At 38.1% G+C, this 23196-nt stretch overlaps 2 protein-coding genes across 2 annotated transcripts in view; one reads left to right on the top strand and one right to left on the bottom strand.

The window, feature by feature from the left end:
- LOC107713190 (transcription elongation regulator 1-like) overlaps positions 1-11380 on the top strand; it is a 26548-nt gene extending 15168 nt beyond the window's left edge. Inside the window, exons 4-20 of the mRNA XM_016518625.1 lie at positions 695-956; positions 1126-1377; positions 1834-2034; positions 2172-2275; positions 2346-2434; positions 2533-2693; positions 2778-2853; positions 3968-4103; positions 6108-6197; positions 6271-6389; positions 6468-6618; positions 6729-6893; positions 7002-7184; positions 7270-7449; positions 10163-10246; positions 10438-10538; positions 10698-11380. Coding sequence (XP_016374111.1) covers positions 695-956; positions 1126-1377; positions 1834-2034; positions 2172-2275; positions 2346-2434; positions 2533-2693; positions 2778-2853; positions 3968-4103; positions 6108-6197; positions 6271-6389; positions 6468-6618; positions 6729-6893; positions 7002-7184; positions 7270-7449; positions 10163-10246; positions 10438-10538; positions 10698-10899 — 2556 coding nt within the window. The 3' untranslated portion in view covers positions 10900-11380. The remainder of the gene's footprint in view (positions 1-694; positions 957-1125; positions 1378-1833; positions 2035-2171; positions 2276-2345; positions 2435-2532; positions 2694-2777; positions 2854-3967; positions 4104-6107; positions 6198-6270; positions 6390-6467; positions 6619-6728; positions 6894-7001; positions 7185-7269; positions 7450-10162; positions 10247-10437; positions 10539-10697) is intronic.
- A 12-nt stretch (positions 11381-11392) lies between these two features.
- Positions 11393-23196, bottom strand: part of LOC107713191 (serine/threonine-protein phosphatase 2A 55 kDa regulatory subunit B beta isoform-like) — a 48604-nt gene continuing 36800 nt past the window's right edge. The window contains exons 5-9 of the mRNA XM_016518626.1: positions 15610-15787; positions 14317-14481; positions 13468-13637; positions 13238-13329; positions 11393-12767 (exon numbers count right to left, since the gene is read on the bottom strand). Of these exons, the coding sequence (XP_016374112.1) occupies positions 12488-12767; positions 13238-13329; positions 13468-13637; positions 14317-14481; positions 15610-15787 (885 nt within the window). The 3' untranslated portion in view covers positions 11393-12487. The remainder of the gene's footprint in view (positions 12768-13237; positions 13330-13467; positions 13638-14316; positions 14482-15609; positions 15788-23196) is intronic.

The raw sequence follows: 23196 nt of genomic DNA, 5'->3' as shown, positions 1-23196 counted from the left end.
AAAAAAAAAAAAAAAAAAAAAAAAAATAGACTGTAGCAGTTAACATTTTGTCAGAACCTCTAGTAAATTTTGTTTAGTTGTCTATTCAGAATTGATGGAAAATTGTGATCTCTATTTTAAACAAAAAATACAAAAAAATTAATTGTGATTTCCAATTTCTCTAGAATTGTGCCACTAAATAATAACCATTTGATTATATATAAGAAAATTATCACAGATGTACACATAGCAACATGACATTTTGGGCCTTCTTCGGGCATCATAACCCCAAAGGGCTACTTTTATATTTTCATTTCAAAATAAAAACTTTTTACTCCACAAATCATATTTTCATTTCAAAATAAAATCTTTTTACTCCACAAATCTAAAAACATTCATGTCCATTCAGTTATTACCAGTTTGTTGAGAAATGTGCTATTCGAATAAACATGAGTCACCTACCTCTCTATTTCAGCATGAATCCAAATGTGTGTGCTTTATGTATGTTTTGCATGCTTGACTTTCATGACATTTAAGCCACAGCATGTTTCAGATGATAAAAAACAAGACTTATTTTCTTCATGGTATTTTTTTTACCACTTTTTATAGCAATTCCTGGTTGATTTGGATAGTGGTTGGACAACTAGTCAACCGATCTGACCCAATCCTTGCATTAGCATACTTGGACTTTTAAAACCTTCCCACCACATTCCAGGTATATTACTACAATGCCCGGACACGTGAGTCAGCCTGGACCAAACCAGAGGGAGTAAAGATCATCCAGCAGTCAGAGCTCAATCCTCTAATGGTAGATCAGTCCGGAGGAGCTGCAGCGGCTCCTGCAGCTACCACCAGCAGCGCTACCACGGTTGTGCCCGAGCCAGTCTCCACTCAGAGCCTGTCCCCCAACCACACCCTCAGCACCAGTCCTGACCCCAGCACCAGTCCAGCCCCCGCTGCCTCCCAACCCTCCACCAGTGAGTATTACACACAGAGAAGGAATTACGGGTCATGCAGTGGCCTATAAAGTACAAACTGCCCTTTTAAAATTGAGTACTCATGGCCAATATGATAAATATACAGTTTTCTCTTGATATTATTTTTAAACACACATTCATTCTTCCCTTTGCTATATTCTTCCTGTAGCTTCTGTTGTTTCTGTGATGCCTCCAGTGGCCTCTACACCTCCGGCTAGTGTAGGTGTGACTCCTGTTGCTGTGGTCAGTGTTCCTACAGTAACAGCTACGGTCACTGCAGTGCAGACAATGCCGCTGTTGCCTCAAAGTCTCGCTCCTGGCCTGCCCGTGGCCCAGCCAGCTGCTGCAATCCCAGCATTTCCCCCGCTCATGGTACCTCCATTCAGAGTGCCCCTACCTGGCATGCACATCCCACTGCCTGGTACGTAGAAAGAAAGAAAAATAATTGTAAAAATAAGTTGAGTTGCCTAGTTTAGCTAAACAGGCCAGCAAATGTAGCAGTCCTCCACTGAATGTATACTTGGAAAAACTCAACCAGTAGATGGCGCCCTCTTCTTACAGAGTGATGTGAACAAGGTGCATAGACTTACACTTAGTATTGCGCACTACAAATATAAAAAAAAAAATTTGATTTCTAAGCACGGAAATGTCATCAAGATTAATAATCTTAAGTCATGAGAATGTTATATTTTCTACAGCTTTAAAATAAATGGTCATACAGAGTTTTCAGTGGGAAATCCAGATATCTAGAGATATCTAGATTATGTGTGTGTTTTGTGTATGTATATGCATATGTGTGTGTGTAATATAATTTTTTAATTATTATTATTATTATTTTTACTTTTTATTTGTTGCTGAATACAATTTATTTTTAAAGGTGTGCTGCCAGGGATGGCCCCTCCTCTAGTACCCATGATGCATCCCCAGCTAGCTATCACTGCAGCTCATGCATCTCTTAGGGGGGCTCTTCCACTTCCAGAATGGTCTGAGTACAAGACAGCTGATGGGAAGATGTATTATTATAACAATCGCACTCTGGAGTCCATCTGGGAAAAGCCTGCTGAGCTAAAAGAGAGAGGTAAGCGAGGCGTGAAGCCTCAGGTCTGTTGTTGCTGTTGTTAACTGCACTGACCATTATTATTGACTCGCTGTGCTAAACCCGAAATGTTGAACTGCTATGTTATATTCAGAAACATATTTTATTTTTCTGAGCAGATAAGGACAGTGACAAGGCTAAAGATGGCCATAACAATGATGATTCAGTTTTAAAGGATATAGACATGGAAGCCAAAGCTGGCAGCTTTGGTGGTTCTAAAGAGGTAAGTCTAAAGTTTGCAAGGTCATTTAGATTTGTTTAAAGCAAACTTTGAGAATGTTTTGATGTTGTAGTTGCCCAGGGAAGAAGACATGACAGAGGAGGAAAAAGCAGCTCAGAAGGCAAAACCTGTAGCCACAAACCCAATTCCTGGTACTCCCTGGTGAGTCTTTCTCCTTCTCAGTTGCTTCAGTGATTAAAGGTTGCAAGTTTGTTCAAAAGGTTTCATAAAAAAATTTACATATTTGTTGTTTTTTTTAGGTGTGTAGTCTGGACTGGAGATGACCGTGTGTTTTACTATAACCCCACCACACGACTGTCCATGTGGGACCGACCTGAGGAGCTGGTGGGACGTGCTGATGTGCACAAATACATTCAAGAACCCCCCCACAAAAGGGGGCTAGATGACAACAAGAAAATAGGTGACAGTTTTAGATTGCTTGTGAACTAAGATTTGTTGATAGTATCATAGCAAAACCAACACACACCTTTATTGCTCATTGCAGGTTTCAACAAAGAGGAGATTGACACAACCATAGAGGACACACTGGACGATGAGCCTTCTAAGGCTAAGAAGAGGAAGTAAGTACCAACGGCCCTCAGCAGGAACGATAAGGGGCAGAGCACTCACCCCTGCAGAACACCTAGCTTTTGTACTATACGGAAGAAAATAGAAGCGACATGAAAATTTTATTTCTTGTCATATAAAGAGAAAAGGAAATGGGGCTGTTTCCGTTCAAGCCCTGAGCTAAGACATGTTGACTGGACCATTTTATGTCACAATTAAAGAAATCTTCGGCGGCAATTTTCTTTTTTTCTTTTTGTGCACCCAATGCTGACTTGTCTTAGCTGTGGTAATCTTTAGTTTGGGTCTGTGAAAAGTGGTGACTCCATGACGTTTACCAAATCAAATCAGTCACTGTTTCCCATCAGTGCCCTTCACGCCTGCCTCCCCCTGACCCCAAACAGTGGTCCTGTTGCACTGGGGACTATTTTTCAGGGAACGCTTCTAAGCTCTGGCGATGCCAACGTGGGCCTCCAAGGTAACCCACCATGTTTGACCTCTCTTTAGCCTCCATTAGGCAAACCCCAGTGAACCAATCAAACCTTCAGCCCTTCAGTGATGTGTATTGATGTAATTGATGGGATTTATTTTCAAAAAAACTGAATGCAAAAATACAAACATATTTGTACTTGACATCTCTTCTCACTTGCAAATTGCAAAATAACCCGTTGATGCGCAGATTTCAAGGATAATGCAGTGCTTAGACATTCTTAGAACACGCTTTCTCAAATTCAAATAAATTTGTATAGTAGGGCTGTCAAAATTCAAATATTGCCACATTCTATAACTTAAATATGGTTTAATTACTATATGCCGTTAGTTGTTATTCAATTTGACAACAACCACATTTTTTGTTTTGAGCAGTTTCTAGAAGTATATTTTCTTTCCTTAAAAGGAACTACAAAAATATTATGAGATGTAAATATCTCAATCATTTGATAGTTCTAGTAAATAGATTTCTGTTCGATAGAGACGTCAATTCTCTCAACAATATAAGGGGGGCATCTTCCATTTTCAGAGATCCTTTCCAATTTTTTTTTTTTTTTTTTTTTACAAGCGTAGAAGCAAAAAAAAATTTAAAGTTTTATAAAATTAAGTTCTTCCTTACACTCGTCCTCTTCTCCCTGACAGGAAGGACGATATGAAGGAGGCTGACGCAGAGAAAGACGCAGCCTTGGAGGCCGAGCTGAAGGCCACTCACGATCGGGCCCTGGTGCCCCTGGAGGCCCGCATGAACCAGTTCAGGGACATGCTGCTGGAGAGAGGGGTAAAACACTTCAATCCAACGCAATACTCTAACCAGCTCTGTAATGTAAGACACATAAATCTGAATGGAAGCCCACCAAGGTACAATCTTAAGTTCATTCTTGTTATTATCATTCTTTAATATTATGTAATATAGAGTCTTACATTTCTCTCTGCTCTTTCTGTCACTCCATTTATTTACCTGTCCTTTCTGAATTGCTCTGAGTGAGGTCGTGTTAGATGATTTGTGCTTGACTATAGGGATGGGCGATATGATCAAAATCTTATATCACAGTGTTTATATCGTGGTAATTGTGTACATCACTATAATTAGTTATTTATCACAAGTTCACAGGTAATTTATGCAGGAAATTAATTGAGAAAAAAAGTTTGCATATTTAACAACCATTGGTTTGTCTGAAATATGGACAATTTGCACATTGGGAGTGCCAGAAAGGCTGCCGCTTTATTGCTTTGTCGATGTAGGAGAGGCTTCAGTATGTTTAATAAAGTGCTTTTGTGAGGAAATATCACTTAACCAGCAGCTTGAGGACTAATTTTCAACAAGCAATTAAATATTATTTTTGGATTTAGTTTTTAATGCAGTTTTATGAGAGAAGTCACAAATCAAGTTCGAATTCCGTGTATATGGCACTTCTCATTCATTTCTATGGTATCCGCAAACAAGTCAGTGACATAAAGTCCGTGATGTGATTGGGGCAAGATGAGTTATTTTACACACTTTTTTTGTGTAATTTTTTTGTTTTTGCTATGCTACAGTCTAAAATAAAAACATTTTGTAGTCAAAACAAAATATGAAAAGCATGATGCATCTAAAAAGATGATTATTCATAACGAAAAGTCTGGAATCGATGCATAACGATGCATAAATTAAAAACAGATTCAGAACATCGCATTCTAAATATTATTGACTAAGGCATAATAGAAGCTGTGAGATAGCTCATATAAACGACATCTGTGAGCGAACGTCAGTTGAATATTATATTAATGTGCTAAACTGCTTGCGTCCTAAACAACCAATAGTTACAGTGTTAAAACTAATGTAGGTGTTTGTTATCATAGCATAATTTCTGCTTGCATAGATACTTACATCATAGGTAAATAATTGGACATCAAATGTTGTTTTGAGATATAGAGGAATGTTTTATTAATTTACAATAAACCTTTATTAAACTCAAATGAATGTAAGTAGGTGAACATTTAAGTGATAATGTAGAGTCATACCACTTACTATACAATAACTTTGATGGCGTGACATATTGATATTAATTGAAACTTTTTTTTAAATCATATCTGTTTGTCTTGGCAACAAGACGAGCACCTCAGCAGTATTATATACTGAAGTCCTCCTATTTCATTTTCAGCACAGTCTATAATTGAGACAAAAGAATGCACCGGTTCAATAAATGAGAGATTGAGTCCATGATGTGATATCAAAATATTTGAAAGAAGGACTGACATATACCTGGATGAGCGAGTGTTATACAGAATTGCCCTTAAGAGAATAGCATTTGTAAATAATGTGCAACAAATAGTCATACCGCCCAGTCCTACTTGACAGTAGTGTTGGTGCCCTCTCTTGTCACTGTTCATACTAGAATCTCTATCTGTCATCTTTGGTCCTAAATTGCTGCATGAAATGACAAATAATTACTATTATTTATCACAGAAGAATGTACTGTTGCATTGTATAATGGTCATTTATTTTGCATTGCTTGATTTTATTTAATCGCATAAAAATATATGTGGAAGCTAAACATTTTTTTTATGTCCTTGTCTATCGGTATTTTGCAGTAGTAGTAATTGTAGGTGTTGACTCATAAAGATTTCAGTTGTGTATCATTGTAATTTTATATGGTTGTAAAGGAATGGTGTGGGTTTAATACAAGTTAAGCTCTTTAAGTCACTCCCATATGATGTCTGTTAATGAATTAACTTGAAGTGTTGTTTTACCATTTTTCTGGTGCATTGGTAAGCCATCTTTTTGTCCACTCCATACCTGCAGGTTTCAGCTTTTTCCACTTGGGACAAAGAGCTGCACAAGATTGTGTTTGACCCTCGATATTTGCTGCTCAACCCCAAAGAGAGGAAACAGGTAAGAGGTTAGTGGTTTGCTGAATGAGCAGAAGTGGGCAGCTTTGTGATTTTAATCTCCATTCGCTGTGCAGGTGTTCGATCAGTATGTGAAGACTCGTGCTGAAGAGGAGAGGAAAGAGAAGAAGAATAAACTCATGCAGGCTAAAGAGGACTTCAGGAAGTTGATGGAAGATGCCAAACTTCACAATAGGTGTGTTGTAGGTTGTACAGGTATTGTGTGGCCTCCTGAAATCTTGCCACTTATGCCAATTTTCCTTTCACCTATTAGAACCACGTTCACTGAGTTTGCAGCAAAACACTCTAAAGATCCTCGCTTTAAGGCCATTGAGAAGATGAAGGACAGAGAGGCCATGTTCACCGAGTTCATGACAGCCTTGAGAAAGAAGGGCAAGGGAGACTCCAAAAACAAAGTAGAAAAGGTCTGTCAACGGCTTCCCACAACCATCCTGAAATGTCCACTTGAATCGACAGGATGTTGATAGAATTAAGGTTGAATTTGAGCCCTGACAAGTTGTGTTTCTGGCTGCAGGTGAAGCAGGACTACTTTGATTTACTGTCAGACCACCATGTGGACATCTCTCAGCGCTGGAGCAAAGTGAAGGACAAGTTGGAGACGGACCCGCGCTACAAAGCCGTGGAGAGCTCCGCTGCTAGAGAAGAACTGTACAAACAGTATGTGGAGAAGCAGGCGAAGGTTAGAACAGTGTCCCTGGTCTTATTGATTCATCAGAACGAAACACCAAGACGACTTGGACTGCTACTAGAAAAATGTATTTAATATAAGTGTCTTTGTGTTGTGTAGAACATGGATGCAGAGAAGGAGAAAGAGCTGGAGCGGCAGGCTCGTATCGAGGCCAGTCTGAGGGAGAGAGAGCGGGAGGTGCAGAGAGCTCGGTCTGAACAAACCAAAGAGATTGACAGAGAGAGAGAGCAGCATAAACGAGAGGAAGCTGTCCAGCACTTTAAAGCACTCATGTCAGATATGGTCAGTGACAATTGCTGTATTTGTCATTGTACATGACATTAATCATAGACACTTTTTAATTTTTTCGTTATTATTGTACATATAGGTAAGGTCAACGGATGCTTCCTGGTCAGAAACAAGGCGCAATCTGCGTAAAGACCACCGGTGGGAGTCTGCTGCTCTGCTGGAGCGACATGGGAAGGAGAAATTGTTTGAAGAACACGTGGAGGCTCTTACCAAGAGGAAGAAGGAACATTTCAGGCAGCTGCTGGATGAGACCTCCATGGTGAGACGGAGGTTCAAGATCACGCAACAACAACAATCTATAATTCATTATGATTTCTGTTGTTGTTGTTATTAATAAATAATTTTATAAAGACTTGATTTCTAGATAAAGATATAAGAAGAAGAATAGTAAGTACTGCTACTACTATTGATTATTATTAGTAAATATATTAAAATAATAATTATTATATATTCATTGTTTTCTAATAACTATTATTGTTTTCTAATATATTTAATAATAATAGTAATTACTATTCTTATTATTGTATTTATATAGAAATTAAGTCTTTATAAAATAATTTAACAACAAACATTATATAATATTGTTGTCATATATAGTGTAAATGTTATTATAATATATTAAATATCATTATTATTATGCCATGGTTTGTATGTAATAATTTAACCACCACAATAATAATAACTTGTATAATAATAATTGTTGTTATACACTACCGCTCAAAAGTTTTTTGATCAGTAAGACTTATATATATATATATATTTTATTTTTTATTTTTTTCGGAGTGTCTATTTACACTCCGTGTAAATAGTGTATTTGTGATTAGGGATGGTCAACACTATTAAAGATGGCAGACAACCGTCAGCTTCAGTGGCGTAGATGGTAAAGCACGTCCCGTGGTCTTTCTGACGCAATCGACCCGGGTTCGAATTCGCCTTTTACCGAACTTTTTTTTCTCCCATTTCAAATCTCATATCACATCAGAAAGGCATTTATTTTCAATAACAATGAAGGAAATAATCAAAAAGTTGAAAATAAGGTATCAGGTAGGGTTAGGGTAGGTGTAGGGAGGGCTTTATTGTCCCAATAAGGTGGCATGCATTTAATAATTTGAATTAAAATTATAATTTACACTCAATACATTATTAATGCATACTGTTGTATAATGTACTACAATACTGAGGTGCAGATAATTGCCACTATTTCCAATAAGTAGTATAAATAGCAGAAAATCCTGCTATTTTAACATAGTGTAAATAGAATCTATCGCTATCTGCACTTAGTGTAAATAGGCTCTATCGCTATTTACACTTGGTGCAAATAACCGCTGCCATTTTTTTTTTCTTGCCCCCCCTGACTCAAGAGTCAAATGTCGCCCATGGTCACACCCCTAGTGTCTATAAGCGTGATAAAGCTCATAATTTTCCAAGTGTATGATATAGCTTTATTCTTTAGGTCAATTATATATTCATGAAAAAAAAAATCAGTTTGAATAAGGAGAGCGATAACTTTGCCATAGTATCCTTTCAAATGTTAAAGTTGCCACAGTCATTGCATTCTTTGCATGTGCTGCACTTTATTTGTACCATTTTGTTTTATTAGTTTATATATTAGAATTTGAAAGATAATAACAATACTGACTGATAAGTGAGATCTGATTTTAGTCCTTGAAAACCAAAAAAGTTGTCCTTGAAAGTCCTGGAATTTTATTTTGCAGTATCTGTACGAACCCTGTTTAAGTTACCAGTTCTTGGACCATTTTAATGTTTCTGTTGTTGTTAATTGAACTGAACTGTAGTTTTCTGTAGTAAACTGTCTTTGTATATTTTCTATTTTATATTCATTTCCTAGTATTTAATTTACCGTTATTTCATTTGAACAAAACAATTTCAGAAATGTCATGTTTTAGATTGTTGGTCATCTTGTTCCCTGTCAAGGACAAAGCTAACCAACAAAACTTGATATCAAAAGCATCCTAAATGTTACATGTGTTTGCACCATATTGTAGTGAGTAAACTTTCTTGGTATTGCTGTTTCAAATATCCCTCCATAATCTGTAGTCTGAGCCTGCCAAGAGTTAATGGTAATGGCAATTACTAGTTAGTTTCAAGGAAAATCATTTTCAAATAATGTTCCTTTTTTTTTTTTTGCCAAATAATCCTGTGTATGTGTCCGCCCCCGCAACCCCCAACCCCCGGAAAAAAGTTCAGGCTCAGGATTTTTTTTTTTGCTTTAACCCCTGATGATTTCTGAAGGATCAAGTGACACTTTATACTGGAGTAATGGCTGATGGAAATTCAGATTTGCATCACAGAAATAAATGATGTTTTAAAGTATATTAAAATAGAAATAACATTTCTATATTATTTCTATATTATAATATTGTAATAACATTTTGCAAGATTACTGTTGTTGTTTTTTTCTGTATTTTTGATCAAATAAATGCAGCCTTGATGAGCATAAGAGACTTCTTTAAAAAAACATTACAAGTGATCCCAAACTTTTGAGCGGTAGTGTATGTATAATGTTGCTGTTATTACAGTATATTAAATGATTAATAATATTTTAATTATATGTTATTATTTTGATTGTTGCTTCTATATATTGTTAGTGACAAGAATATTAGTATTAATTTGGTGAAAGGGTCTGTTAAATGGCTTAATGTAAATTAATGTACCTTACTATGTTCTGAAAACTTTCCAGTGAGTCAGATCTTTTCTTTAATAGATGGCTATCTGTACAAAGAAAGAAAAACAGGGATGAACAATTATTATTGTATGGAGTTACTGAACTTTTGAGCTTGTATAAAGTACCAGGCATAAAAAAATTTATTGTCAAATTTAAGTTATTAAATATCAAATCTGAACATTATTTTTTGATTATTTGATTTGATTTTTTAATTATTTGAACTTTAGGATATGTATCTTTGGGTTGTTGACGTGTTCACGCTGCTTATGTAACTATTTAATCATAGATCTCACTAACCACCACATGGAAGGAAGTCAAGAAGATCATCAAAGATGACCCACGCTGCATCAAGTTCTCCAGCAGTGATAGAGTGAGTGGAATTGTTTAGTTGACATATGTGACCCTGGACAACAAAACCAGTCCATACATCAATGGAAAGCTTATTTATTCAGCTTCGAAAAATTGACAATTATGACTGGTTTTGTGGTCCAGGGTCACATACTGCCTTTTTTGTCTTGACATCAACATCAATGACTTCTTTCTTTCCATCATCTCTTCTAGAAGAAACAACGTGAATTTGAGCATTACATAAAGGACAAATATATCACAGCTAAAGCTGACTTCAGAACTCTCCTGAAAGAAACCAAATTCATCACGTATAGGTACGCACGTTTCTTTCATTTTCAAAAATTATCATGTCTTGGTGAGCAAATGATGACTATATATAAAAGATGTAATTAGCCCTATTAGGAAAATGATTATCGTCTAGGTTTTAACTTCTGTTTGTTAAAGCTGTTGAACCCCTATCGTATTTTCCGTAGATCACGGAAGTTGATCCAGGAGCCAGACCAGCACCTAAAAGATATTGAGAAAATTCTTCAAAATGATAAACGTTACCTGGTCCTAGACTGCGTCCCAGAAGAACGCCGCAAACTAATCATGTTCTATATTGAGGACCTGGACCGCCGGGGACCCCCACCTCCCCCAACCGCCTCAGAACCCAGCCGCCGCTCCACCAAGTGAAGCCCTAGTGGACCTTAGAGGACTGAGCATGAGCCAGCCCTACACTCATCATAACACCGACATGTTAAATGTCTGTAACACTGTGCTATCTACTCAAACTGTGCAAGATGATGCCCTGTATGCCCACTAGTTGTAGGCTAGCACAAGGCAAATTGTTAATGTCAATCTATGAACTTCATTCGTCAGGCAGGGAATGCATTTGTACTTGTTACTTGCACTTGGTACTGCAGCCTTTTGTGAGAGTCTTGTGGATTATCAATTGTAGCAGGCTGTTAATACAACCGGCCAATGCAGACAGTGTGTGAAATGAGTCGTGTACCTTGCAGTACATGTGAAATGTTTCTTAAAGTGGTTTGATTTGGACTTGCTATATTTCTCTGTATGTGTTGGCTAGAAATAAATGCAACCATTTTGTTAAGTTTTTTTTAGCAATTGTGTTGTGATCTTGTAATTTGCAGAGGCCATGAAATCAAAGAATACAAAATGTGTTCCTCTTGATTTTTATTAGTTTTTTTCCCCCCTTTTCTTTATCAAATTAGAACAAAAAAGCAGAACATTAATACATATGCTACATTGTTTACTTCAATTTTACACCATTCCTGTTTGTTGCATCAATCAACCCATAAGCTGGGTTTTGAAATGATGCATGCACCTTCATTAAGTAAAACGGGAAATGAAAATTCAGAAGCTGAAAAGTTGGGAGACCTCACGGCCACAGCAGCCACAACATATGCAGTTATCAAAGCCATCCGCATCCTCTGTCCTGCCAAGAAGCAAGAATCGGATATAGGATGAATACGGACTCAGTTGAAACATTTCCTCTCATTATCTTAAGGCCCTTTCACATGACTCTTCAATGCATTGCACACAATAGCGTGAAGTTAAAATATTCTAGCAAATATTGTAGCATTCAATGTCAAATTTGACTAGGCTTTTCGTTGAGCTTTCAAAACGCATCCAATGATTACCACGTTTGCATGACATTACGTGAGAGACGCCAGCACAAAAATCAAAGCAAGATGGAAGAGGCTGTGCAGCTGCTCAACTTCAAAGGCATATCATGACATTCAGAGAAACACATTCTATTTTTTTCTCTCAAAGCAATCAGCAGGACTCTTTTTCTGCTCTAAGCTCAAATAAATTTTTCTTTGCTTTATTTTCACAGTACATTTCCCATTTTCTTCCAACCTAGCAACATCCTTCCATGACGGCATCTACGACGCTTCTCATGGAGGTCAAATGGTGCTGGAGAGATGTGCTCAAGCCATGACATGAGTCATGTGAAAGGGCCTTTAATGACATTAAAGGTCAAAGGATCCTCTTTGTATTGCTGTGCATTACCGATAAACCTCTAGCGAGGGGGATTTGAAGAAATTAAAAACAAAAGCAGTCCAACAGCCAGTGTCATTGTCCATGGTTGCAGTGCAAGTTTTGTTAGATCCAGTGCAGTATCAAATCTGCTGTAGAAGGCAAAGCTCACCTAGATGTTCAAGTTCACTGCTAGTGAGTCCAACCTTTCCACCCCCAGTTCATCTAGAGAAATAATGCCTCTTGTTGCTGTGATAACTGGAGACATCAGAGCTACATGCTAGTTGACCTTGTCCTGAAATATATAGAGGTTGTTGGTGGCAGCCACAGCGATGATGTTCTCATTGGGGTGCCATGCAGTGTGTAGGATCTTCTTACTGAAGTCCAGACTGTCCACGCTGATTTCATCTTTACGACGCTTGCCACCAACACAAACTTTGCGTGGCTTGAGGATGGCTCTGGGTTTGCTGTTTTCCCGCGAGGCCTCCAGAGTGACGTCGCGCTTAGTGTTTCGATCGAACATACGGAAGAAATTGTTGTAGGAGCCTGTCATTAGGACACTAATGGGAAAGGAATAAGACAATTAGTTCTTATTACTTGATATCAGCACCATACAGTCCAAGATCAATTTGAAAAACCTGGTGTGAATGATTGCTTTTGACCAGGGGGGTCCAATCCTTATCCTGGAGGTCCATCTTCCTATAGAGCAGGGATAAGCAACTTAGGTCCTGGAGGGCCACTGTCCTGCAGAGGTTAGTTTCAGCCCAAATTAAACATACCTTGCCGTTTTTAAGCAATTTTCGAGCAATCCTGAAGACTTGGGTTAGATCTTTCAGGTGTGTTTGATTAGACAAGGAGCTAAACTCTGCAGGACAGTGGCTCTCCAGGACCAGAGTTGCCCAACCTTGGTGTAAAAATTGGCTCCAAGCTAGTCAAGGGTTTCTGGATTACTCAAAAGTTCCAGAATAGAGCTAAACACTTGAAGGTGGACATCCAGGAGAAGGACCAGACACCCTTGTTTTAGACAGACCTGTCAGTTCCATTCCAGACACATTCAAACTTGTCGAAGATGAAGTCATTCTCGTACAGTGAGCACAGCTTACTCCTAAGGTAGTCATGGACCTGTCAAAGGTAGAACCGAAAGCACAGATGATCAATACCTAGTATTTGACCAATAATGATGATAAAACTACTTTTTGATGTCATTATAAACCAATGATGACTAATCATGGATCACTGTCCAATCTGCATTGCCAATACCTGGTAAGTTTCCAAAGGCCTGCTCTCCATGTTGATGTCCCACACCTTCACTGTGAGGTAGTCACGGGTCATCAAGTAGCGTCCACTGTGGCTGAATTTCACATCTGAGATGGAGGAGATGATCTCTGAGAAGAAGGAGCGATTACTGGGGTCTTCTGGTTCCTCAAATACTGATGGAGAGAAACAAGTAGCATTTCAGGAGCAGAGTTAGGTCTTGATCTTAAAACATCTCATGGCATTTGTCCGGATCTCATTACTTGGTGTCTTGGTCTGGATCTTGGTGTCAGTTTAAGATAAGACTGCAGTAATTTCCAGCATCTTAAGGGTGATAATTACCTCAACCACAGGCGCCATGGCAATTTCACATTTTTTTCAGATAATTTGCTTGGAACCCATGGCTCCAAACAGCCACTGTATAAAGTGCTTCAGTGTTTGAAATGATTTCTGTTATAGCAGAGGTGTCCAGTGTCTTTTGGGAGTTTGATCTTGACACAAACTCCAAAAGTTTGGGAGGACTACTTTCAATTTCAAAAGTACAAACTCTCTGTTCATTAAAATTCACCCACTGGTTCTTGGACCAACAGGTCTTGGAGTAACTCTGTGTTTTGGAACTGGTTCTTTATCTGGTTTTGGGCCTTGAGGGGTCTAGTCTTGGACTGATTCTCATAATGGTTCTAGAAGATTTGGTCGTGAACCCAACTGAAGTTTCAAAACGGCTTTAACCTTTTTGGTTTGAACCAAGATCTTGAGGAAAAATATATAATGGCTACAATAAGTTGGCTGGCGAAAATGAATAGCATATCTCAATCAAAGTTCCAACAAAAGAACCAAAGACTAAAGTGAACTCACATTTAGAATGGTTGTCACAAAGTGCGGAGGTTCTCATGTCGCACAATCTTATGGAGCCCTTGCTGCTACTGTAGACAAATGTGTTGCACTGGTTAGGGTGAAACTCAGCCGCTGTGATCACCTCGGTCAATTCTTCCATGTTGGCTGGCTTTATGTCCACAATATCTGAGTAGGCAAAGTGAAGGATCCTAGCACATGAAATTCTCCATGAATCATTAAATCAATAAATGTCCTGCTTGATTAATGTGTCTGGCCCTACATTATATATATATAGTGGATTATTATGTCAGATCTTCATTTCCCAAATGATTGGATGAAACCCGCTTACAGAGGTAAATCTGCAACTGAGAAAATCTCTCATGCTAAATTTCCCCCAGGAGAATCTGATATCTACGCTTTGAGAATTCGCTTGTATCAAAAAGTCTGATAAAAAAGCTCTAGGAGCTATAAATATAGCATCACATCCATCTGTTGGTGTTGGGTAGTGACAGGTTATTCGTCATGACATGTTGCGAGGATCATACATTTACAGTGTGACCTTTGGGTAATAACAGGCTTTATCTTCTCCCCGACTCCCTTGAGCAACTCCACAGAACCCGTAACCACCCATACAGACTGTCCACAGACTCTGCATATCAGCCCTGCAGGGTCCTTGAGAACAGTAATCAATAGTGATCGATGGGGATGCGTGCCTGAGTAAGCTGGACACTATTTACCTTTGGGACGGCGAAGCAGGGGTCAGGATTAGTGGCGGACACTTGATAAAGGGTAATGGGCGTAATGTACATCACAGAGGTGTTATCTGTCAGAATTAAGTGACAGCAGAGACAGTCTGCAGGTGGTTTATTGGGTTTGTTTAATTGCTGGTTTAGCTGAATCCTCTTGTCCTTAGTTTAGTAACAAAAGCCTGTCAGTATTTATTGTGTCTGGGTACAAAGTGACTACTGGGAAAATAAAGCAATAAGCCATAGAAGGTTGGGCATAACTGCAATTTTGCAATAGTTAAAGGATGCTGTGACATATGATGCAAAAAAGGTTTACAACAAACACTTCTTCCATCAAGTAACAGGACTATAGTCAAACGGTAGGAGATATCAGATATGCTGACTTCGTACATTACCTAAAGTATTCAATTTGAACAATCTGACTCTTATAATAAGCCCGGTGATGAGCTGGTTATTTGTATGTATGAACCAAGTTCTTTTTGTACATTAACAAAAAACAGAAACCCAATATTTTTCAGACATGCCACTATCTCAGATTGTCATCAACCATCTGACTGTAAAAGGATACTAAAGCTTCGGTTTGTGATCTCCAGGTTCCATAGGTTGATCCTCAGATCATCCGTGGACATGTACGTCTCATAGTCGCTGTTGACTGAGATGGAGTTAATGTGATAGGTGTGAGCATTAGAGAATATGCGACGTGGTGTTGCTTCCACCATCAAGTCCATGGGCCTCAACACAGGCACCTGAGAGGAGAAGGAAGACACATGGTTAGAAAAAAAAGAGACAACGAAGGGAACAATATTTGCAGTAGGTACTAAGATATGGGATTCCTAAAAATGTTAATATTTGCTTAAAAATTTCGCCTGTAGCACAGTGGCTCAGTGTGTATCACTGTTGTCTCACAAACAGGAAGCTCCCAGGTTCAAGTCCCAACTGAACTCTGGTTTCTCCCACAACCCAAAGACATACAGGACAGGTGAATTAATGATTAAATTGTGTGAGAGTTAATGTGTATTAGACCTGTATGCGAGATGCCTTGCTATATTGTGATATATAATATTATTTATAAAATTGTCAAGGGTTGTCGGCGCCGATAGCCTTGTGGGCAGCGTGCCAAAATACAGTGCCATTGCGCTTTGGGTGTCCCGTGTTCGAATCCCAACTCGAGGACCTTTCTTGATCCTGCCCCCCCCCTCTCTCTCTCCCACTTCGCTTCCTGTCATGTCTGATCTGTCCTATCACAATAAAGGCAAAGATGCCAAAAATAAATCTTAAAAAAAAAAACTGTCAAGGATATTAGTCTGCATTTTTGGGTTCTCTAGGTTCGGCAGGAACAGGTGTTTTATGTCAGATCGGTTACTATATTTTGTATTCTAAGGGGCCGTTTACACAGAACACATATTTGCACCTAAAAAGCGCAGCGCAGAATGCTTCCTCCGACATGTTGCCATCAAATAAAATAAAACAAAAGCTCGCAATTCTTGCGCTGCCTCCGGGGTCTTGTGATTGGTCAATTGCTTTGGAACTAACATTGATGAGCAGCACTGCATGTAAAAGTTTAAACTCTTTTAACTTGACACAGCGTCCTAAAAATGCAGTGCTAGTGTGCGAGATGCTGCAAAAGAAACAACGGTCATATACATCCATTTAGCACATTTACTTTTAGGCCTGGCCGATAAAACGGTATCGGTATTTATCGACGGTACACCTTCGTCGATAACGATAGAAAAAATGTTCGATATAGCACACAATATAGGCACGTGCTATGAGTGACGCAGACAGCCCACGAAAACATGCTGAAATGAGTGGTGTGCCTGCCTGTGATGAGGAGATTGTGAATAAAGAATGAATATTAGTCGAATTTAAAATAAAAAAAAATGCAAACACGGTGCAATCGAATGTTATGTGTGCGTCCGGGAGCCTCAGTGGCGCACGAGATGCGGTGATGATGATGTAAGTGACGTTGCATTTGAATGTTTTGTTAGTCTAGCCCACGAGACACGCCGCTGCTGCGTTGTGCATTCAAAATATTAGAGAAATATAGTAGCTCAATGCAGAGATCTTAATTAGGTTAAAACTGAAACCAAGCCATTCACACAGATGCATATTCAGCGCATTTTTTAGACGGACAAATATTACTGCTGCACTCGCGTCACACAGAAGAGATGTAGCCATGCAAAGTTAAAAAAGTTTAAACTTGTAGAAAACACGTTGCGAATTTGTGAAGATTTGAAGATTCACTGCGTCTCTTATGTTTTTAAATGCAATCTGTGTGAATGGCGCTTCGGCTCTTTGTATTAAGCAATGCATAAATACATGATGCTGTTTTGTTCATAATTGTTTATGCAATTTACGAAATTATATTTGATTTATATATATGTTAATTTAGACATTATGCACGTTTTTTATAGACTGTTGTCATTGCTCCCTCCTGTGGCCTCGGGAGACAAGACAAAAGTTTCCTTAAAGGGTTAGTTCACCCAAAAATGTAAAATTAGCCCATAAATTACTCACCCTCAAGTCATCCTAGGTGTATATGACTTTCTTCTTTCAGACGAATCCAGTCGGAGTTATATAAAAAATTGTCTTTGATCTTTCAAGCTGTTTCATGGCACTCAGCGGGTGTTGCATTGCTTCAGTCCAAAACAAGTTAAATAAAAAGCGCCCATCCATAAAAAAAAGTGTCTCACACGGTTCCGGGGGGTGAACAAAGGCCTTCTGTAGCGAATCGATGCGTTTTTGTAAGAAAAATATCCATATTCAAAACATAATAATCACTTTAATATAGCTTGCGCTCACTGTTGTAAACGGAAGCAGTTCCGTGCGGATGACCTCTGAGGTCAGCGCTGCGTAATAATTTATGGGCTAATTTTCATTTTTGGGTGAACTAACCTTTTAAGACTTATTTAATCTGCATATAAAACATAAGAAAGGACTGGAGATATTTGTTTAAATTTTATTTTTTATTTGACTGTTAAAACAAAACAAAAATATTTGTTGTGTTAATAAATTTGGTAAATTAAAAATGCAGTGGTTAAATAAAAAAAAATTATATTGCTCTTTGTTTTAAAAAGGGTTATAAAAAATGTCAATAATTATCGATACCGAACGATATGAAACATTATATCGTTGATAAATTTTTTAGCTATATTGCCCAGCCCAAATAGAAAAACAATGAAAAAGTAGCGCATTGGAATGGAAAAACGCATTCTGTGTAAACGGCCCCTAACTCTGCTGGAACACACCCTGCTTATCAGCATCCAAGACCAAAATTGGAATTATATGGATCTATACGGGAATTGTTTGGATTATCAGCCACACAATCCTCCAAATATCAGCATCAGACTGACATTTTTTTTTAACTATACAACATAATTGTTATTTCCTATGAAAACAAATACAGTTCCTGGAGCCGAAATAAATGAGGTGGTCTTTTGTTCTCAAATTACTTGCCCACACCTAGATCCAACTGACTCCCAAGCTTCACTGTCAAGATCTGAAGGCGTGTGGAGTCTAGCTCCCACAATGCAGCATGGTAATAGTGAGCACAGGACAACTATCTCTTTAATGATGACTAATCTAAGGGCCAACGTTCCTACATGTGCTTCACAGGAGGGCTATTGCGTCGCAGTCAGTGTCTGACTCCCCATGAGTTTTTTTTTTATGGGTGCAGCCCTCCACTAATGACAGAAGACGCATGGCAGACATGTTCTACTCACTACAGAGACGAGGAACGCTCATCACCGAGCAGTGGGAGGTGGAGGAGGGGCACACGCTGCCAGGGCAGGTCATTATCACCTAACACATGTGAACTCCATCTTTTGATTTCCATTAGAGGATGGGGGAGGGGTGAGGGATGCCCTATTATTGATGTAGGTGTTTGAAGTACATTTTCTACTGCCTTCACCTATCTAATAATTCATTTTACAAACATATGCAATAGCAGGCCTCTAAAGAAAGAATTCTGCTCAAAAATATAGGTGTTCTGGTGGGGCTAATCTCACACATTTAATGTTCAGGTAATATTTTACTCTTAACAGAAATAAAAAATTACAGCTTCCATCAAGAAAAAGCATATTTTAGGAGAATTCAGATTTGCTGCATTGTGACAGAAATTGAGACTCTAATTTGGTCTTTCAGATTGCTGGTCTGGTCTCTACTACCCTACATGTGCTTTCAATAATAAAATTAGCTCATGGAGCATAGCGCCATGAATTCGGTTGACAGGAGCAATCGAGACTGATTGAAGCTATTATCTCTCAATCAAGCGTTAATTAAGTTTGACTGCTGGGATATTCACTTACTAATGATAAGAGGGGGTTTGTATATGTGGGTACACTTTATTAAAATATTATACATAATTCATATCTTTAGCATTGCAGATTTTATGTTTGTATGGAAATCATAAATCAGCATGGATTCTGAGAGAGTACGTGGAGGTTTTATTCATATTTTAGACATATAATCAAAGTCTCAGCAGGTAGTGAAAACTGAAAAATGAATTTGTGTAAGAGAAGGAGAGTGTGCCTGTATATTCAAATGCTAATGAAAAACAGGGCTGAACAGTAAGTGTTTTTTTTGTAGTTGTTGTTTTGTTTTTTGGTTACTCAAGTAGTTCAGTTCTGGCATTTAGCACAGTCCACTGCTGGTCTTCTTTCTTAAAAACTTCAAAAATCACATAGATTAGAATGAAACAGTAGTAATGTCAAACTGATTGATTGCTGACTGCAGTTCTGTCATGACAACTCATACATGAAATTACCCCGTATCATATCTATACAGGTGGAGCTGGGGAAGGTGGAGGATTATATCAGATGGAATTAGAACCTATTGACCTATGCCAGAGTTTCATGACAGAACTTTAAACATGTTTATTTAATGAAATTCAAATGTGAACGCAAATTTTACAACTTTCAACTAAATCAATGTTTTTCGATCTACCAAAAATTAACAAATACAGTAATTTTGGTAGACTCATCTCACTCATAAACACAATGGCTGCGTCCAAAGTGATATACTCTCTCAGTAGGTACTTCTTTTGAATACATACCTGCTTTGCGACTGTTAAAAAACTATCCTCTATAAATGTGTGTAGTATGACCATCATGTTGTCATTGTCATGTGACCTACAACTTAAGTTTTGTCTTTTCACTGCCATTGACAACTTCTTTCCTATGGCCTCATGAGATAGAAAAAAATCAAGATAGTAAAGACAGAATAGAATGAGATATTAAAATGTCCATTGGATATGCACCTCAGAATCTCACTCGAAGCAGTATGTCATCCGGGTACTTTTTTTCTGCTTTATAAATATTGTGAATTCAGACATAGTACTTTTTTCAGTTTTTCACCTACTATACAGTAGGGAAGTATGCATCCAGTCATATATTCAATCACATGTTTTATTCCAGAATAAAGCAGATTCTTTGAACAAATCAGTTGAGTTAATGATTAAATGACCCACTTATAAAGACAGTCACATGTCGCCATCTACTGGTGTAACAATGTAACCTGCAGAAAGAGGCACTGAAAATCCCCACCACTAACATGCAGACTGACAGTCTGAAATGAGAAAATGAAAATAAGTGCAGCGATACAAAAAGGAACAAGTCGAGGACTAGAATTAACTGTGTATGGAGTTTAATATGATAATAAAAATCCAAATGTTTTTGTTTTACGAAGCGTAAAAACATATGTATGAGATCAACAAACGGTTCCCATGAAACCCTCTCATACTGGCACTGGGCCATTGCGCCATCCTGTTGGTCCCAGGAAATTATCTTTTTTTCCACAAGACTGCTTTTCATAGCCTAACAAAAACAAAACCAAACATCCTCTTAGCTGACATGTTATTTTGTCTTTTGAGTCAAACACAAAGTATACATGCTTTCCTAAAGATATCTCAAATTCAGCGTTTTATTGACAGCGACAACCCCCTCCCCCCGGCAGAAACAATTTTGCAGGGTGAATCCCCTCGTGTTTGGAGTGCAGACGCAGACGAAGGCAGTAAACACTCGGTAGCCCCTCGTCACGCTGGATAACAGTCTGGCAGTAGGGGCAGATGTACCCTGTGGACTCCCTGCGAGGGATCCACCCTTACCTCCCCCTTTATCTCATTCTCCTCTCTGCTCAGTCTGTGCAAAGTGATAAATGCCCTGCTTTTGTGCATGCACGCACACATACACACACATTTGGGAGAGGATTTCATCTCTTCCAGCTCTAGTCTCCAGTGGGCTGCAGTGTTAGTTAAGGAGGAGGTGATGGAACTGTTGCCCTGAACATATTACAGTCGCCTCAAGAACAATCTCCTAAATATATCCCCTATCCAAAGCCACCAGTCTACTGTATTCTCAATAGAATGAGAGACATAAATCGAGGCTAAATTAATAGGATGCAGATCAAGACACCTGGATCTGTCCCAGATTTGGTAACCCATAATATTTACATGTACATTTCCACTTGAAGTCAGCATGAAATCAGATTTGACCCTATTTACTTTTACAGTAAATACACGTCTTTGCACCCAAAAAAATTAAATGGATAAAAAATAGATATTTTTGAGTCTGTGATGATTGATTCAGAAGTGTATGTCATTCCAATGAAAGAAAAAAAAAATTCATAATCTTTTATCAAAATGTAATAACCAAGACCTCTTATTTTTCCTTCGGTTTGGTCAAAAGTCAAATCTATACTAAAAGACAAAAAATTCAGGTAGTCTTGCCCTGAAACTCATGCTATTGGTTAAACCAGCTGGCATGTTGGTCCAATTGTCAGTGTTTACACTGTTTGTGAAATCAACTTACAAACAGCTTTGAATTCACGCTGCTTCTTATCCTCCAGCTTTCAAGCTTCATTCTGGAAATCTGTTCTTTTGGCAATAATAGGCCCCACAGGGCATTAACAGTTTCTATACGCTTTGGATAGTTTATTATGTTTCAGTGAAATCTAAGAATTGCATCTCCCGCTCCCATAATGCGATTTTACATCGACCTCCCAAGTCACCCATTATGTGAGGGTCAATCCAAGCCCAGTGAAGAAAATAAGGCATCATTCTGCGGTGACTGGATTAGAGTACAACTGGGGTTGAATATTGACATCTTCCTGAGTGGATGACTGCTGGATAAATCAATATCATAATTACTGAATTCTCAAACAGGAAAAATCCTTTAATGCAGCTAGGTATTTGGGTAAAAGGAAAACTGCATGGGTCTTTTGATCTGCAGTTAATAAATTGCAATTAATTCATGTTTGCAAATGTAATACATGAATAATGACTCAAATGATTGAGACTTGCATTATTTAACTGAGAGTCACAGAACATTATTTAGGAGCACATTTGCTAAACACCATGTCATGGATCCGACAAGTCAAAGCAATGTGTAATTTACAGAGTTCAATTACACTTTTCCTCAAATTCCCCACTCCATGGTAGGGGTGTGCGATATTAACAAAAAATAATATCTCAATATTTTCTGGGATTTTATCGATAACGATAATTAGACGATATTTTGCTGAGTGTGTTATTGTGCTGGTATCTTAAGGACTGCCGTGGACAGCTGACTTGATATTCTTCATATTCCGTGCAGTGGTCAGTTCACACTGATAGAAATCAATATTTTCCAATAAGTTTTAACTGATTTTTACATTTTATGGGCATTTTGACCTTTATAAAGCCTTTTTTTTCTAAAAGTGTCCATTATCTTTTGAATACTGATATTTGAAATTATTTAAATAATAAAAGATACTCTGAATGTGAAATTAAAACCGCCAGTAGGTGGCAGCAAGTCACTGTTAATAAGTGAGTCAAAGCGATTGAACCGAATCATTTAAACGATTGATTCACTCAGGAACAAAACCGCGTCATGTTGCTCAAAGACGCAAAACAGCGCTGTGGTTGTGTTTGGAGTTATTTTTTGTTGTCGAAATAGCGCAAAAACAGGAAATATGGTGTCTAAAGCGCAAGTCTCTTAATTAACTTCTTGCTCATTGAACTGTTGTAAAAAAAATCAATATCACATTTGTAATCATTGTCATTTTTGGAGAAAATAAAACGGCACTCTTCGTGTGAAATTGATTAACTAGGCTATTTGAAGTGGTATAAATATATACATTTTCTGCCCCCATGTCTTGAATTTGTGATCATTCTAAATGT

This window comes from Sinocyclocheilus rhinocerous, unplaced genomic scaffold (genome assembly GCF_001515625.1).
Source record: "Sinocyclocheilus rhinocerous isolate Xijiao unplaced genomic scaffold, SAMN03320098_v1.1 scaffold387, whole genome shotgun sequence".
Taxonomy (NCBI): domain Eukaryota; kingdom Metazoa; phylum Chordata; class Actinopteri; order Cypriniformes; family Cyprinidae; genus Sinocyclocheilus; species Sinocyclocheilus rhinocerous.
This window is presented reverse-complemented; position numbering and strand designations above follow the sequence as displayed.